Below are 17,764 nucleotides of genomic sequence, written 5' to 3'. Positions count from 1 at the left end.
AAGTAGTGTAACGCACCACTACTGAAAATTTGGTAACGAAACGTAGTTCCTTTTTCAATTCGGCGCAATGTTACTTTTCCCAGGGACAGATTTGACAGTGACACTGCCTTCTCAGCTGCGCGCTCACAAGCTCCACACGGGACGTGACAGAGGCTGGTAGCAGAGTGATCATGGCAAGCGAGTTAGCAGCCAAAGCTAACTTTTGAGAGCGTTTTAAGCTTCGTGGCTTTTTGCTGGACGGCGCTCTGAGCCAAGCAGACACAAAGCTGACAACCTCACAGATGGATGCGGTGGAGATGGCCTCATACATACACGCAGCGGACCGCTGTGGACTTGTGTCGGTTGCACGGACACAAAATGGATTTCCAGAAAAGAGGCTGCATGTGTCTACGACAATGCACGGACCCCGGTACAAGTCGATACAGACATTACATAGTATACACTAAGACCGTGTAATGCAGATGACCTGCTGATGTGCATTCAACCCGCGCTGGACGCGTTCATAATGAATCAGCCGTCACTCTGCGAGTAGAGAATCCAGCCTGCAGTGTAGTTCAGACACTTCACTGATAAACCAGAGATTGGCTTTATGGTCAAAGATAGTTTTTGTATAATTAACTTCAGTCTCTGCCAGAGATGCCTGCTTTTAAAAGTAACATAAAAGTAACAAGTAAAAAGTTACTTTGCATAGGGGGTAACTAAGTAAAGTAACGGATTACTTTTTTAAGAAGTAACGAGTAACGAGCAAACACTATTTAAAAGTAACTTCCCCAACACTGGTTGCAGAGTATGAGGGCGTGCCACGCTAGCAGCTAGGCGAGCATTATAACGTGTGTTACAAAGTGACGCACGTTTGTCTCTGAAGTAAAGGCTGGACTACAATAGAGCTGTTTGGAGCAGTTTGTGAACAGTGTTTTCTGTTGGAGATGGTAAGTCCCTTTGGGGTGGACTTCGGACTTTTTCACTTTGTAAACCTATAACGTGCACAAAAATATAAATAACACAATAAAGGAAAGGAAAAAAGCCAAATAGCATAATATAAGCACTTTAAATATTAGAAAATATAGATGTCATGTCTCCTGATCACAACCATTGAAATGTGAATCATACTTCATTTGCAGTCAGCTTCATTTTAGTCGGAGACACGTGCGTGAAAGAACCGACCATTTATAGCCATTTATGGTGAAACAGTTACAGTAGATTTGGCGGGAAAGGCTCTACTCTTTGAGGGAACTCTCTAAGCCATTGATAAGAATACGGGAGCATTAGTAAAAGTAATGAATAAATGGTAGAAATAACTAGTTTAAAGTAACATACAGTAATGGAAAAACAGTTGATATAGCTAAAAGTTTAAATAGTTGGTCATTGGTTGAAATAGTTAGCTAAAAAATAGTAGTCGCCTAGAAGGCTCGTATCAGTACAACTGCTGATCAAACCAACCTTAATATTGACAGTTCAATTGTATGAAACAATTAACAATATCCATATATTATAATTTATAGTGTTACATTCCCATACATTCGGAATTGATGGTTCAAGTTCATTTGACTTCTTCTGGGGGTACCTCAGACCAAAAAGGATGGGAAGCACTGATCTAAGTATCTGAGCAACAACAAGGAGTCAGCTGGGCCAACTGTGGAACATGTATGAAACAGCTGCTTCAGTACCTGTGCCTAAGCTCTATGGTTCATGAAAATCCTGTCTTTATTATGTGATCACGTTTCCTGTTGCACATTAAAGTATACAAATGTAATGTTGGGAGACAGAGTTGAATATTCAGGCTGCCAGGTTGTAAAGCCTCAGAGTGCTTGTGGCATCGGCCCAGCTGTGCTCACCTGGAACCATTTGGCGTGTCGGAGCGACGCCAGCGCAGCCTGGCACTTCTGCCTGTCCAGGACATCCTCCTCCTTCTCCTCGTCTTCCTGCCTCTCCTTGTTGTCGTCCTGATGGCCCTCGTCTGGAGAGACGGACAGGATGAGACAGGACAGACTGAGCGTGACCACGCTGACCTCCCACACGCACACACAGACACACAGGCAACAGGGTTGGACGGCTAGTTATTAGGCAAACCCACTGATCTGACCGAATGAGCTATAGGAAGGGCAGGAGGAATTTGAAAGATTCCGTGATTTTTTTCTGGGAGAGGGGAGTTTGTCATGCACAAGGCAGGATCTTTCATTACATTGACAGGAGCAACTGGAGTAGACTTGAGCACATGCGTCTTGCCGCCAGGCCGGAGTCTCACTCTAGATGCAGATCAGTGGCTGGAGGCGATGGAACACGCCAGATTAGTGTGTTATCAATTACGGCGCAGGACGAAAATGAGAGCATGGCAACGACTCGGGAACAAAAGCCAGATTAAAAGTCATCCTGCTCTAAAAATAAATAAATGTATATATATTTTTTTTTAAAGGCAGCTTGCTCTGCAGTTTTCTTCGGCACCATGCTACTATTTTCACTCTTGCGGGGTCGGTCAGATGTTTATGTTTTGACTGAAACAGTCTCTCCACACCGGGTTCCTGTGGGGAGCACTCCTGCCATGACTGGAGGCCGAGCCATGGGAGAACGACAGCAGAAGAAGAGTGACAGCAGATGGCAACGACAACATAAACATCTGAGAGTGAGAACGCCACCCTGGAAAGAAAGTGAAGGCTGTTTGTTCTCGGGAGCGGCTAAGGGGTGCCCACTGTGGGACAGTCAAGCAGACGGACAACGGGGGGTGGGGAACAGACTGCAGACCACACTGCAGAGCTCAGTAGTGAGGGCTCACAGGCTATCAACGGTCTCATCGAGGACATCTAAGATAGAAACATTATCTTTGTTCTTCAGCTTGCCAAGTTGCAAATATTAATGTCCCATCACTCTGGAATCAGTGCCATTATGGTTCAAAGGTCTCTTCCAATGAGCAACAGCCAGCAGAGATTAAATCACGGCTATTTTTCTATGAAAATGACAGTAATGCTGACCCAGAGCATTAAAATAATGCTCCCGCTCCTAGAGAGAGGGTTACAGGGGAGTCTTTATTTCCAGATATACGCAGTATTCAAATGTATCTGTCTGCATGTGAGACATCAGCAGTAATGTGAGCGCAGGAGCGGTGTGTGTGGTTTAGCAGTCTGTTGCTGTAGAGACCGCAGTGAAAGCTGAACAGGATGGAAGAGGTGGAAGACAAACGAAGGAGCCGATGAGAGACACAGGGTTTGTCCCGTGTCACTCCTCCTCTAGGACCAAGGACTTAGGGCCTTCATGTTCTGCCCCTGGGACTTCTGGGTAATATAATATACCACTCTGACTGGCATGATTTGTCAAAGGTTGCTGGAAGAGTGAAATGATTCTATCTTTCTTTCTATCCAGCACTTATAGGTGCACTTTCTCAGTTGTGCTTGCTTTGTGCACCTGGAGACCTCAAAACTAATGAAATTGGGAATTGAAGTGAGACCTGACAAAAAGCCATTTCATGTTTTTTTTCTCACTTAAAAATACTTTGTTGTAAGAAACTAAAAGTAAAGTACATAAATGGTTCTTCAGTGGCACTAATGTTGCCAGGGTAAGTGGACCAATGCTACATAAGAAAATGTAAGACGAAGCATTTTTCTTGTGCTTTCATTCATATCTACACTGGACTCTTCAATAAAATGAACAATGAAAATCTAATTTTATTACCATTAAAAACACTCTGTAACTAAATCTATGGAATCTCAAGTGTGCCAGGAGAATGAAAATATACATTTTGGGCCCTATTTTAACGATCTGAAACGCAAGTATCATACGCCAAACGCAAGTAGCTTTGTGGGTGGATCTCGGGCGCTGTTGCTATTATACCGGCAGGATAAAGGACTCTTGCGCCCGACGCAAATCTAAAATGGGTTGGTCTGAAGTAGTATATATATATATAGATATATATATATCTATATATATATATTTTTTTTTTATCCTAGGTAAAGATTTCAACCCCTACTCTTTGTGGCTCCGTTCTGAAGGGCCACTACTACTTTTTTGCCTCCAACGGCGCCTTCCAGGCAGCTAACCCTAACCTTAACCCTAAACATAACCATTGCCGCGCTGCCTGGGAGGAGACGTCGGGGGCAAAAAACACCAAAGACCGTCAAGACTACAAAGGCTGATGTGTACAGTAGATGGCGGTCGGTAATTTCATCATTAATACTGGACTTTCATAGGAATGTTCGGCCAAGTTTTGGCACATTTCACTATACTGATACATGACTGTAGATGACTACTTTCTGACTTAAATTGAATGATTGTTTCAACCCTAATTAATTACTTACTTAGATTTATTGTCTGCCTATCACATTCCATCTCAGAAATTAATCTCTCCCCTGCTTTGACACTTGGTTTCCATTTTCTGATTACCTTTCACTTAAAGATGATTCTCTTTAATTTAAACATGTCAGAATGCCACCTACTAAATTAAATCAGATCCCAGCATTCACAGCAGCAGCCGGATTCAATAAACACTGGATTCTTCCAGTGGCACACTCAAGACTCCGTAAAATAATGTAATAAAGAATAGCATATCAATTTTTTCTAACTGAAGAAAAATAATAATAATAATAATAATAATAAGATTTATTTGTATAGCGCCTTTCATACACAGAGTGCAGCTCAAAGCGCAAAAAAATACTTGAGATCCTTCCAGCTCGGACTGGAAATTCCTGGTAAAGCAAAATACAATATGAGTTGTAAGTCTGTCACACCCCAGGAAAATGTGTTATTAACCACCCAGCCAAATCTGAGTTATTATAAATTTGCAAGGTATATAAAATTAGGTTTCAATTATGGTGAAAAAATAAGCTGTGCCCGCTGAAGGCAACGAATCGTCAGACCCTCGCTGCTTCTGTGTTAATTTGCTCGCACATTTACTAAAAATGTGCTCATCTTTTGCAGATAAATTGTGGAAGCTGATTCCCAGAGGCACGCCATGAAGGAACCATCACTCACAGGTCAAGACCACATACAGATAAGGACAACCCCCGCTAAATTCTCCCTGACATCATCAGCTTAGGGGAATTTTGATTAGTGACCAGGACATCAGATTAATTCAATTAACACTGCTTTTTCAACATGAAATTATGGGATGTCATACTGAGCCAATGCAAATTGATCCCCAGAGAGGGGTCAGCCCCAACACTTAAAGCAGAGAAGCACAGGGGGTGGGGGGGGGAGGGGGGGAGAGAGGGGGTAACAGGAGCATGTCTGAGGCAGAGAGTGAGTGGGTTGGTTTGATTTAGTTTAGTTGATTTAGCCCCTTGTACCCGGGGGTTTCCTGCTGCTGGGTGGGTGTGGGGGGGTGGGGGGGCCCGCCTCGTCAGCAGCGGGGCCGCAGAGAAGTGTCAATCCACAGCGCGCTGACCTGCGGAGCTACGGCAACAAAACCAACAGTCAGTGAGCAGAGGCCAGCTACAGGAGGACATCTCAGAGCCAGAGGGAATCAGTTAGACTGTTACTCACCACAACAAATACTCCTCAACGGGCTCCTTGAAGCCACAACTCTCACATAGGACAGGGTTTTCCCTGCCATTATAAGACTTAGGTGCAGCGGTTTTCCCTGCCATTATAAGACTTAGGTGCAGCGCCCAAGCAGTTTTGGACACCATCTAAGCCTAATGAATGTAAAATCATCAAAACTAAGCATTAAAACTAAATGACTTTCCTCAGATCTAATGATTGTTGGTCCCCAGTGGACTTCTTTAATGAGGTTTGTCTTCAAGCTTTTTGAGTGTTATTTATTTATTATCTGCTATTAATAGCTTTTCCAACGTTTTAGACATAGATATGGTAATAATAATGGTCCAAAATGATGTAAAATTGCATTTTATTATTTATAATATTATTTAATTTATTATTGAAAAACATCCCATTTTCTTGAGGGAGGACCCCTAAACCCTTTCGCCAAATACGTGCACCCAAGTCTTCTACAAACCCAGGGAAAACACTGTATGATAAATATTTATATATTCTGATGAAGATATGAGAACTGAAACGTTGTAAAAGTGAGTAAAGTGTGTTTGTTTTTGACCCTGCACACCTGTCAATAACAGTGTCTGGTGTGCAAGAACTTTGCAGTAATTGTGATACGAGAGGCAAGAATGATTAACTGGGAGAGTTAAACTTCTGCCGTGGGATCAGCTAATGCATTAAAAAGAAAAGACTCACCACTCTTTTGATGTTGTTGAAGTACAAAAACACCAATAGTGAGTGTTCTTTCTATAATAAATGATCTTTGGCTGAGACACCAGCTCAGCTGTTGAAAGAAACATTCAGCGACAGCTAAAAATGACAAGCTTGCTACCCGAATGTTTAATACATTTCTCTTTGCTACAAAACAAAAGTGAGAGAAGAAATACAGTTTTCAATAAGAGATTTATTATATTATTTTTGGACCCAAAATGGAACCACCGATTGGACCCCACCCCTAAGCAGAGAGTTCATAAACCTGTAAGGCTGAGATCTTAATAACCTATTTAAATTCTTCTCTTTGTGTAGGACACTCTCTCAGGACAGTCAGCTCTGCTCTTGTCTGTGTGAATACAGGAGAGGGACCGTCACTCTACAACAAACAGACCTGGATGAAACAATGTCCTCGTTTGTGCTGACAGGATGTTGAACCTGAAGGGAAAATGTTTCCCTCTGGGTTGTGCCTCTGCACTCAACAGCTGTGCTTCTCTCCTGTTTGGCAAAATCCATTTTCTACCTTTTGTGGCGACTCGACTCTATCTTTTTTTCCACTGGGAGCGGGACCACAATGGGACTCGCTGCTCCGTAATGGCAGCTCGCCACTTCTGATTTCGCCTTTCATTCATATTTTAATTTCATTCCCATTTGTGGGAGAAAACAAACACAGTCGAAGCACTGATGCTAAACATTACGTTTCCCATCATTTTAAAATGTTTCACGGCTACTGATCACAACAGATGAATTGTCTCGCCGGTGTGAGGGACTACTTCACTTGAACAGCCACCTCCTTTTCTTCAGGGATTAATTCCTTTAATACGTCTGTTAAATGATGTCTCTGTTTAACATGTATGGCCAAAAAGGAACAACTTCCCTTCTGTGGATTGCTAAATGCTTTCTCGTCAGATACAGGCAGATATACAAGAGGACACCTGAGACAGACGGCTCCTTTTTCGCCAATCCCAACCCAAAACTTCCCCTGCGGAAATCATCCTTCACTGGCCATCTGCTATTTCCACCACACTTGACCCAGATCCATAACATCCCTTCTCCTTTTTTCCCTGTTGGCTCTCAGCTTTCAGTCCTCTCGGTTCATCGTCCTTCCCAATTTTCCCCAGTCTCTTTCCAATATCAAGCTCCGGTTTCATAGTACTTTTATACCTTTGTATTTCCTCTCTCTCTTTTCCTCACTCTCAGCCCTCTGTTGTCATGAAAAGGTCAAATAAAAACAGGGGAAGCATCCTCCCAAACAGGAAGCACAGGAGGGGGGTTAGGGGGGAGGAGAGAGGAGGAGTCAATACCTTCTTCTGTGGTGCCGTGTTCCTCCCTCATGGTTAAGGAGGAGAGGGTGATCTTCAGCGTGAGTCGGGGGTCTTTGGTGCTGCAGACCCGGATGGCTGCATCGGGCGCGCATGACTGCACCTCGTATTTGTCCTCCGTCATCGTCTGCAACACATGGCTGCACGTTTTAATTAAATATTGAATATCACAGTAGCAACATTGACTCCAGCTGTTTGTAAAGAACGAGGAACTGCTGTTCTACTTAACTTTGTTCAGGAAAAATCTGTGCAGAATCACTGGCCTACAAGTAAATTACTTCTTAAATATATTGAAATATATATACTTTATATACCTTAATTGCAGAGATCAAAAAAGGCCTTTATATGAAATTATATGAAATTTTTATTTAAAGCTATAGTGCGTAGTTTCTGTCTCCCCCATGAGGAATTCTAAGTAATAACAACAACACTGTCGGCCGGCGTGTCCACATGATCCAGCCTTACGTGATCGCGCACGTGCCCCCAACCCCACCCTTCCTCCACGCAGTTGCTAGTAGCCACCATAGACTGTTCATATTTACAGTCTATGGTAGCCACAGAGGACACAGAGGATTAAAAAAAACATGACGGACTCTTCAGAAGAGGAAATTATCTTCACTCGAGTTTCTGCGCGGGATAGTCACCGGACGACACAATCTTCTGATCACAGCCGTACTGAAAAATACAGAGAGAGTTGTGTGGAGCTGGTAGTCTTGATTAGCTTTGTAGCAACTCATTTGGCAATGGCTTGAATGTAACGGACGTTCACTAATATCAAAAAGTTTTAAAGCTTTAAACCCCTTCTAGACATGCAATGCAGTTCAACATGTCGGTCTGATGTAAAACATGCAGAGAAATGAATTAAATGCACGTTTTGTTCGCCTGATTAAGATCACTGTAATACATCTCTCAACTAAATATTGTCTCTTATGCTAAAAATAAATTCATGAATAAACCATGAAGCTCAGTGAATAAGCCAAGTGTACATGTTAGGGAGATTCTTCTCAGGTCAGATCCGTCTAAGAAATAATTTACCGCTGTGGAGCAAAACAGGTTTAAAAAATAAACCTTGTTCAACCAAATGATTAATCAGACCAGTTGTCTGCCTCCTTATATCTTCAATTTTTGTTTCTTTACAAACAAATGTTCCTTGTTTAAGAAAGTATATGTTACTGTTAATTTGTGGTTTATGTTGTTTGCTGTTAATGCAAACTCAACACTTCCCCCATGTTTACTTGTTGTCTTGATAAACTCAGGATAATGTACCAACTCCATCAGTATCCTTTCAGTCATTCATTATTCTGCTGCTCGGTCTTTGTTTACAATCTTCTACTTTTGCTGGGTTTTTTTGTTCGCCGTTTTCAAAGAAACGCAACACTTCCTGCACAGATGTTTCATGATAAAAGACTTCCACTTCAAAGGTGGGATTTTAATTTGAAACATACACAGAAAGTGCTGGGTTCATTGAGGGCATCAATTATAATCCATCACGATATTCATGAAATCAAACCCCATTTTCTTTTTTTGAGAACTGACAGTATTCGTGCAATACGATGATATTTAATTGCTGAGAGAACTAAAGTAAAAACAGAAACATGATTTGACATAAAAGTACTTCTTTTTTTTCTGTCAATACCTACGGCCTGTATGAAAGCAGCAAAAGGCACACACTGTGTTTACGTGCAGCTTCCTTCCACATTTCATTCAGAGTTTCTGCCCTTGTTGTTATTGTCTGCCAATTCCCAGCACGCCAGACTATCTGGTTTTTCCTCACGACTCGCGTTGCCTTCAGTGACATGTTTTCGAGTGCATTCTCTCTATCTCTTCTCTGCGAGAAATGACCCCCCCATCCATCACCCCTCTGCCTGTCAATCCCTTCCCAGTTTGGCCGAGGAAATGAGAGCTTCAAATGGTTTCCTCCATTGATGATGAAGCGTGCGCGGCAGATATGGCAGGTAATTAACTGAGATGGGGGCACAGGCAGCACGTTTAGGCTCTGTGTACGTCGACACTGCTTTGTTAGCTAGCAGATGCTTAGAGAGGGGGGTGGGGCTCTGTGGATTCTCATTTAAAGGGTAGAGATATATCGATAACATTATTCGTACAACTTTTAGGGTGTTAAAAAAACCCACAATGCGCTCGGGGTTGCTGGGAGGCATAACATCCAATTGAAATAACAAGTCAGTGTTGTAAAGAGTGAGTTCCCAGTGGTCAGAGGTTAGGCTGTGGAGATTATACTGCAGTCTGGGCTTTAGACATCTCAAGGAGACAGAATGTCAGAGATAAATCAAGTATAGTCTCAGCAGCACAGGCCACTTCCTTTTCATATCATATCCACTTCAAACCAGCTCGTCTGTGTCTCTTCTCCTACTGACTAAAAATAATCCTTTCATCTGGTTTCAGAATAAAAAACTTTTTCCTCCCTAAGAAATGATTTATTTCGCCCACAAACGTCTCTGTAATACTATTATTATTACTATAATTATTCTGGGGACATGAGAATGTTTTCCTCCATTCAGGCTTAAACTCTTCTCTGCTGGTTTGTGCTGTTAATGATTTAAACTTGTTCTGCTGTCACACAAATGACTCTGGATTAGGGGGTACAATCATGACTTAGTATTGTACCTTTATTGAATTTTTTTTTTAAATTAAGGTGGGCTGAAATATTAATATAACAATATATTTATTAGGGCTGAGTGTCTGTACTCAATACCTTTAAGGTAGTCTCACATTGCCAGAGCTATCTTCACAGCGCTGTGTAGTAAGGTAGATAGAGACAGATACATTCCAGGATGGGAGAAAAAAAAAAAAAACACTCTGGGTTGTCTGCATTTCTTTAAACCAATCACAAACGTCTTGACTGGCGCTAAGCTCCGGACGCAGCGACGGTGGCTCTGCAAAATGGTCTCAGGAAGAAACTAGTATTGGTTGAACATTTGCTGCTCCGCAAGAGAAAATGCCACATACGATATTAAATGAAGTGAACTGTTGACACAATACAGTAAGGTGAGCTATTTAAATTAGCTGAATGCTAGGGCTGGGTATCGTTCGAAAAATGTTCGATACCAGTACCGATACCAATACCGTGACTACGATACCAGCTCCTGAACGATACTTTTTTCGATACGAATTTTATAACATCCATTTTAATAAAAAGGAATTACAACATTACAGTTTAAGGCACAAATCTTTTAATATTATATTATTAATATTATTATCATGTCCTGCTTCATGCCAGGCTGTCAGCATGTCTCTTCTCCAATGTCACCAGTCAAACTCTTTTATCACACATAAAGAACCTTCTGGTTGTTCTCTGTGGACAAGCGTTTCCACTGAACCTCGGCTCACAAAGATGCCTTTTTAAAAGCCTCCCCCACCCCAAGGTTGCTTCATGGCTCATTCTGGATGTGCTAAACACTGCAGAGCAGAGCTGGAGGTGTGGCAGAGCGTACCTGGATCTGCAGGGGGAGGTTGGCGCTGATGGTGTACAGCAGCAGTTTGGTGGGTTTCTCCCTGCACATCAGCACCAGCTCCAGGTCCATGTCCCCTTTGATCAGCAGGCCTTTGGCCACCAGGCCGACACGTGTCACCCCGCACAACGCCGGCGTGCCATCCGGCCTGAGGGCGGAGGGATGACAGCCAACGTCAGATTCTCAATAACACAATAACATGAGCCAACACTCAAAAATATTCTGCACTATTTGTATTTATTTATTTATTACTCTATACATCTTACTGTGTCCTGTGCAATTTGCCATTTCATATTCATATGTATATATATTCTCCCCACCTGTAAAGAAAAAGTGTTTATAGTATACATATAACCGTTATTACTCTCCTCTTATTTTTTCTATTTCCTATTTTATTCTTTGTGTATTTTTGTTGTTTTGTTGTTGTGCTGCATTGAGCTGCTGTGACAAGTGAAATTCCCCATTGTTGGATCAATGTCAAAGTCTATCTTATCTTATTTTCTAACAGACATAGTGACAGCTTACAACACACAAATACAGCCTGAGATCCTCCGCTCTCTGTGGCTGCGAGCCGATTGTATTTTTAAATGTACAAATACGTCATTGCAATCATTAAAGGACAAGCTGACGTTCCAAGTCTTGATACAAGATTCATAATCCACATGAACAATGAAAAAAAATGTCGGTTTCTGTAATGATGTCTTCTCTCCACAGTGGCCATGAAGTGATTCTGTCCTAACACATTCCTATGCGCTGTAAGACATTGTTTTTAAAGATTATTTTTTGGGCATTTTAGGCTTTATTTATTTATTTGGATAGGACAGCTGAGACTTGAAAGGGAAGAGAGAAGGGGAATGACATGCAGCAAAAGGCCGCAGGTTGGAGTCGAGGAGTAAACCTCTACACATGGGCCAGGTGAGCTAACCAGGCGCCCATGCTGTAAGACATTTTGAAAATTCAGCTGAAGCTTATTATACGCATCAGCAGTAGTCATGTCAGGTTTTGTCCCCGCAAGAAACCTATATGTGACTACCAAGAAGTATCCCTCCCAAGATTTTGCATGCAAACCATATGATATGTTATAAATTAACATGCTCATCTTTATAAACTAGAAAAATCACTGTAGCTTGACCAGCTGCAACTGTAAAATGCCTCCAACAAGTTAATACATCAATAATAATGAGCCAATAATAAGATAAACAGAAGATTATATCATGGCACAATGAGTACTTTTACTTTAGAACATTTTATCAATATTTCTGGACTTTTGCTTGAGTAAAGTTTGGGTATTTTAACACACTGGTGTTACTATTTTTACTTAACTAAAGTATTGGTGGTGATGGCGCAGTGGATATGACACATGCCTTTGGTGTGGGAGATCTGGGTTCAATTCCCACTGCGATACATCAACCAATGTGTCCCTGAGCAAGACACTTAACCTCTAGTTGCTCCAGAGGCGTGTGGCCTCTGACATATATAGCAAGTGTAAGTCGCTTTGGATAAAAGCGTCAGCTAAATGACATGTAACGTAATGTAATATCCGAGGACTTCTCTGATGTGGCCAATCACAGCTACACAGATGCTGAAGCTGTGGTTGGAGTTGAAGGAAACGTTTTTTTTCTGGACATTCATCTTTGTAATAACATTATACACAATATTTTTTCTTTTTTCTGTCCTGGATGTGATTTATTTGTATGAATCAGCTCCCCACTGCATCTCCACAGAGACGCTTTGTTTAATACAGAACCTCTGTGTGCATGTTTAGGCCACGAGGCAAATGTTGAGAATTTATGACTGTTTGTCGAGCTTGTTTAATCATCCAATCATTACGTTCCCCTCCCGATGAAGATATACAGCAGAACACAGTTTTATAGAGGGGAGTGATCTGGCACTGTGCTGAGAAAACAGCTGAATATACAAAAATAAAACTGGAAGGAGCACTTCATTTTACGCTCTGAGAACACGCCCACTTAGCAGTCCAATGCAGAACTGAACTGTAAGAAGAAAATATAGCACTATAATCAAAGCAGAGACGTTCTCGGGGGCCGTATGAACGGTAATTGGGTCACACTGAAACAATCGTAAAATAAGAGCACATTCAGCGGGACATTACTTTATATCAGCAGCGTCTTCCTCCGCTTTATTGTCCCCAGCCCCGGTATCGGTGCATGTCTTCCCTAAGGATGTGTTGAGGCCATCCATCCAATCAGAGACTTTCTTGAGGGCTCCCTCCACGGTGGACACCAGCGCCTGGACCGCCTCCAGCTCCTCCGGCGCAGGATAGATGCTGGCGTGCTTGGCCATGACATGGCGGTCGTCGTTTGCAAACGATCTGAACGACCTCTGGGTTCAGATGAGGGGAAAGAGAGACATTATCATTTCTTATTTCAGGCACGTTTTCATTGTAGCTGATGTTCATGTGCAGTATGAATCACACAGAGTGAGCAGGTGGAGGTTCAGAGTAGGGCTAGGGCTGCAAAATATGAGGAAAATATGGGATAACGTTGAATATCGCAACAATGATATTATTTGAGTTGCGATAAATAAACAGATATTCAAGTTTAGTGTAAAAACACTGTAAACTAGTTACCGTATTGGTCAAAATATAAGATGACCCTGATTATAAGACGACCCCCCTCTTCCAAGAAAATTTTTTGGAAAAATACTTTTTGAAGACCAAATCTTGTTTTTATAAATAAAAAACACTTTGAATAGCACAAGGTAGGCTGTTGTTTTTAACATCTTTTAAATAAAATCATATTTTCAATATCTTTTTAGATGAAAGTGTCACATATACAATATTTCCAAGGCCTTCAGCTGAATGACTGCTCTGGTAATGGGCATCCCATCATTACGTTTTTCTGTCATGTAATCACACACTCTCCTGTCAATCTCTTGGAAGCGGCCGCTTTGAGGACCACGCTAAGAATTTCTCTGGCTGTTTGTATTTTTAGACTGTGTATTATCTCCATGACAACGCCTTGTTGTACTTCTGTTCTAACTTCCGACTTTTAGGCTTTTTTTGTAGCTGGATATATTCTTTGTTGCGTCTAAATATGAATGTGGATAACGTTAGTGATAGTGAGATGCTTGCTACAGTTACACTTCTAGTGATGAATCAGCGAAAACACGTTACGTTCACGGCTTTGTTCTAACGCCGCTGGGCGCTCTCTCTCTTCAGTCTCTCTCTAGCTGGCTTAACCGTATAACGTTACCGTGCTTTCGGGCGGTCGTTGAGGCTCTGCCATTTCGACCAGCTGTTTGTAACATAAAAATAAAATGGATTATGGATCATTTCACTTCTATAGTTTATAGCTGACTTTACCAGCTGACTTCTCTATTGGCTATTGAAACAGGTGACGTCCCTTTACGTTCTAAAAGCAGCCTCTGCGATTTCAACAGCTGAAGATCTAGACCCCAAATAAATTTATAAGACGACCCCACTTTTTCAGACTTTTTTCTAGAAAAAAACCCCCGTCTTATATTCGGACCAATACGGCACTTCAGCAGTCAACTCAAATGGGTTCCTTCTAAAATTATTAATTTTTCAATGCAGTTTTGCACAGAGGGGACTGTGGATTCTGTCCCCGTCTCTCCCTTTGTATTCGAACTAAGAAGGGATCTCTTCACAGCCAGTATGGACAGAAGGAATGACTACAACAATTACTTTAATTAGGGCTGCACAATATGAGGAAAATATGCGATACCGTTGCGTTGTTGAATATCGCTATAATATTACTTGCTATAAATAAACAGATATTAAAGTGGACTCAGTTCTACATTTCTGCTGATTTCAGTATTCTGCTAAAATACAACACATAAAAAATAAAATACAATACTTTCCAACAGCTTTTATTGACCAACGTGAACATTGAATTGAATATAAAAGGCACCACTAAAAAGAGAATGAACTTTTAAGTGCATGTTTTTACTGATATTTTATTTCAACTAACACAAAAATCTCTGAGTGTCTTTCGCGGTATGTCTCAGCCTTTCGTGATGTGTGTATTGCGCCAGTTGATATTGCAGTAAAGATTAAACAAAAAAAAAAAACGATATATTGTGCAGCCCCAGTTCAGAGTGAAGCTCAAGGACGTTCAGAGAGGAAACATGTCCGCTGATCAGCCTCAATGGACATCTACAGGATTTAAACCTGTGGCCTTTGCAACTGGTGACCTTTGAGATGGTCCATCTGCCTCATAAGTATCATTAATCAGCATACATGTCAGAGGCAATGTTGTTGACTGTTGTCAGTGAGCATGTACTGACTTAAGTTAAAAGAGCCTGATGTTTTTCATCTCAAAACACCCATCTGTTAAGTATATTATTGCTCTATAATATCAAACATCAAAGTTAATTAGAAAAACATTCTCAGTTATAGATTTATTGGCGCTTACCACCTAAAAATGCAGCCTATCTGCTTTACTAGGATCGGATTTTATTGAGAGTTGTGTTTTCCTTGCAACTCAAGCAAACAACCCAACAACCGTCATCAGATTTCTTCTCTCAACCTCGACCCCATCCAACACCTTTGGGATGAACTGGAATGCCGACTGTAGGCAAGACCTGATCCCCTAACATCAGTGTTTGATAACATCAGTTAACGCTCTTGTAGGTGAATGGGGAGAAAAAATCCTGGAGCACGGTTATAAAACTTGGTGAAAAACCTGACATGTTTAACAATCACATACGGGTGATATCTTCAGGTTTCCACGTACTTTTGACCATATAGGTAGCCTGGATGCCAGCCGAACTTAGCCACGCCCACAACATTTGAGGTCGGGAAGTTCAGTCTGGACTTGATCCGTTGTGGAGCAACTATGCTCGAACCAGAGCTGTTTGGACCAATCAAATTGTCACGGCGGGCTTTATACGATGATGGACAGATGATCAACAGTAACGTAATCAACCACGTCACCAAAGAGCGCTTGGGTTGAATTTGTTTACAACAAAGATGGCTGCCATCGCGTCTGTTATAGAAGATATCGACAGCGCATTAGTTTTAAAAGAGCAACAGAGAACCGCGATCACGTACAGTATGTATACACATTGCCACACCCGTCCGCACGACCCGGAAACTGAAGGTGCCTTTGACTTGCAGCTTCTGTGACGTCTGTCTCCGTTGCTCTGATTGGTTGTAGGTCTATCCAATTGAGTGCAGAGGCATTTTCTTTCCTGGTTCGGTTGAAACACACCCCATAATCACAGCCCAATGGAGCAGTATCAGACTCATATTCTGACTAGAATCTGAGTATGACGACGTCAGGCTACCATATAGGTAGTGTAATCGCCAATTTCCTCCATGCCTGATGTCTAACTGTCAAATGATATTTCATTTACATTCAGCTGCTTTTTATCTGCTATAAAGCAGCTCACTCAGCTGTTTTAAAGGCCATCCATACTGAACGATGAGAAAAGTGGTTTGATGGTTAAAAGAAGGATTATCATCATGATTCATCAAAGCAATGCTGGCACTGGGACGAAATCCAGAACAAATCCAGAGGAAAATAAGTCTGTAAACTTGAACACACTGTTTTTAACGTGTGGTTTTGGTGTTGTTTTCCTTCAACTTCCTCCTCCGACACTCGTTTTCGGTGTCAGAGAGGCTCCTCGCAGTCTGCACGATGACAGCAACACCTGAAGCGACCGGTGCTGCTGCCAATCTCTGGTGGCCTAGATACAGCCGCCGTTACTTAACATTAACATTTATGACATGTACTTAGAGGGATAGAGCCCCATCTCTGTGAGGGGGGGGGGGGGGGGGGGGTTGATGTGCAAAAATTAGCTCGCTGCTCCTTTTTACAAGCCCGAGTGCGACCGAGCATTACACCAGGCTTTCAGTCCAGGGTCAAACTGCTATCTCTCTCAATCATCCCGTCCTCTTCAACTCCTATCCTCTCTTTTTTCCATTTTTCCTCTCTGCCACCGCATCGTGTAAGCACACCCTCATTACGGTGAGTTATTTATGATGCTGCTTTAATAATTCATGGCCACGGCTCTCGGGGGCTTGTGCTGGAGTTGCGAGGGTCATTCATCACGACCTAGCTAATCTGACGCTGAACTGCCGGGGGCATTGGAAGCTGTATAGCGGCAAGTGTGGGCAGTGTCAACAACCATAACACCGAAGCGCACACAGACACGCACACACACGCACACAAACGCACACACAAACATTAACAAGATCTAAATGAAAGATTAAGACTTTTACGGCCTCAACACTGATTCTGGATCCCGGCCCGGCATCAGACTTGTTCCTTTTATTTGTTACGTACGAGACAGCTGGGTGTTCAGGCTCGCGCCGCAATTACAGGATAATGACATTCACTACTTTAATTAATTGCATTGCAGGGTTTGTCGTCAGATGCCATTTACTTCAATCTGACACACACATCAGAAATAATTCCTATCACATTTTCTTTTCTCTCAGGAGGATGACAGCTGACGTATAGCAGCTTGGTTTACAGTATATATATATATATATAAATAAAGGGGTACTGAGCATCTGTGAAGGCAACAGATAACCAGCACATACACAGACTTCAAAGGACATTATGCAAGGATTATTTTCTTCATACAGTTTTCTAAAAAAAAAAAAAAATATATATATATATATATATATATCTCCACCATTACCATTCATGTGCCTGTAAATACATCATGATATATACAGGAACATATAGGAAAGGATGCCATTTAATTACTTAAAGTCTACAAGAAAAGATCAAGCGAGTTTTTTTAACGAAAATGTTCTGGTATGGAATTTCAAACCTCCACACCACACCC

The 17,764-nt window shown here is 41.8% G+C and overlaps 1 protein-coding gene across 2 annotated transcripts in view; it reads right to left on the bottom strand.

The window, feature by feature from the left end:
• The window catches only part of LOC116054048 (spermatid perinuclear RNA-binding protein-like), a 91,704-nt gene that overhangs the window by 32,532 nt on the left and 41,408 nt on the right, over positions 1-17,764 (bottom strand). For both annotated transcript variants that reach the window (XM_031305347.2, XM_031305348.2), the window contains exons 3-6: positions 13,095-13,324; positions 10,964-11,129; positions 7,494-7,638; positions 1,836-1,957 (exon numbers count right to left, since the gene is read on the bottom strand). In XM_031305347.2, coding sequence (XP_031161207.1) covers positions 1,836-1,957; positions 7,494-7,638; positions 10,964-11,129; positions 13,095-13,324 — 663 coding nt within the window. The remainder of the gene's footprint in view (positions 1-1,835; positions 1,958-7,493; positions 7,639-10,963; positions 11,130-13,094; positions 13,325-17,764) is intronic.

The sequence above is a fragment of the Sander lucioperca genome, chromosome 2 (assembly GCF_008315115.2).
Source record: "Sander lucioperca isolate FBNREF2018 chromosome 2, SLUC_FBN_1.2, whole genome shotgun sequence".
Classification (NCBI taxonomy): Eukaryota; Metazoa; Chordata; class Actinopteri; order Perciformes; family Percidae; genus Sander; species Sander lucioperca.
This window is presented reverse-complemented; position numbering and strand designations above follow the sequence as displayed.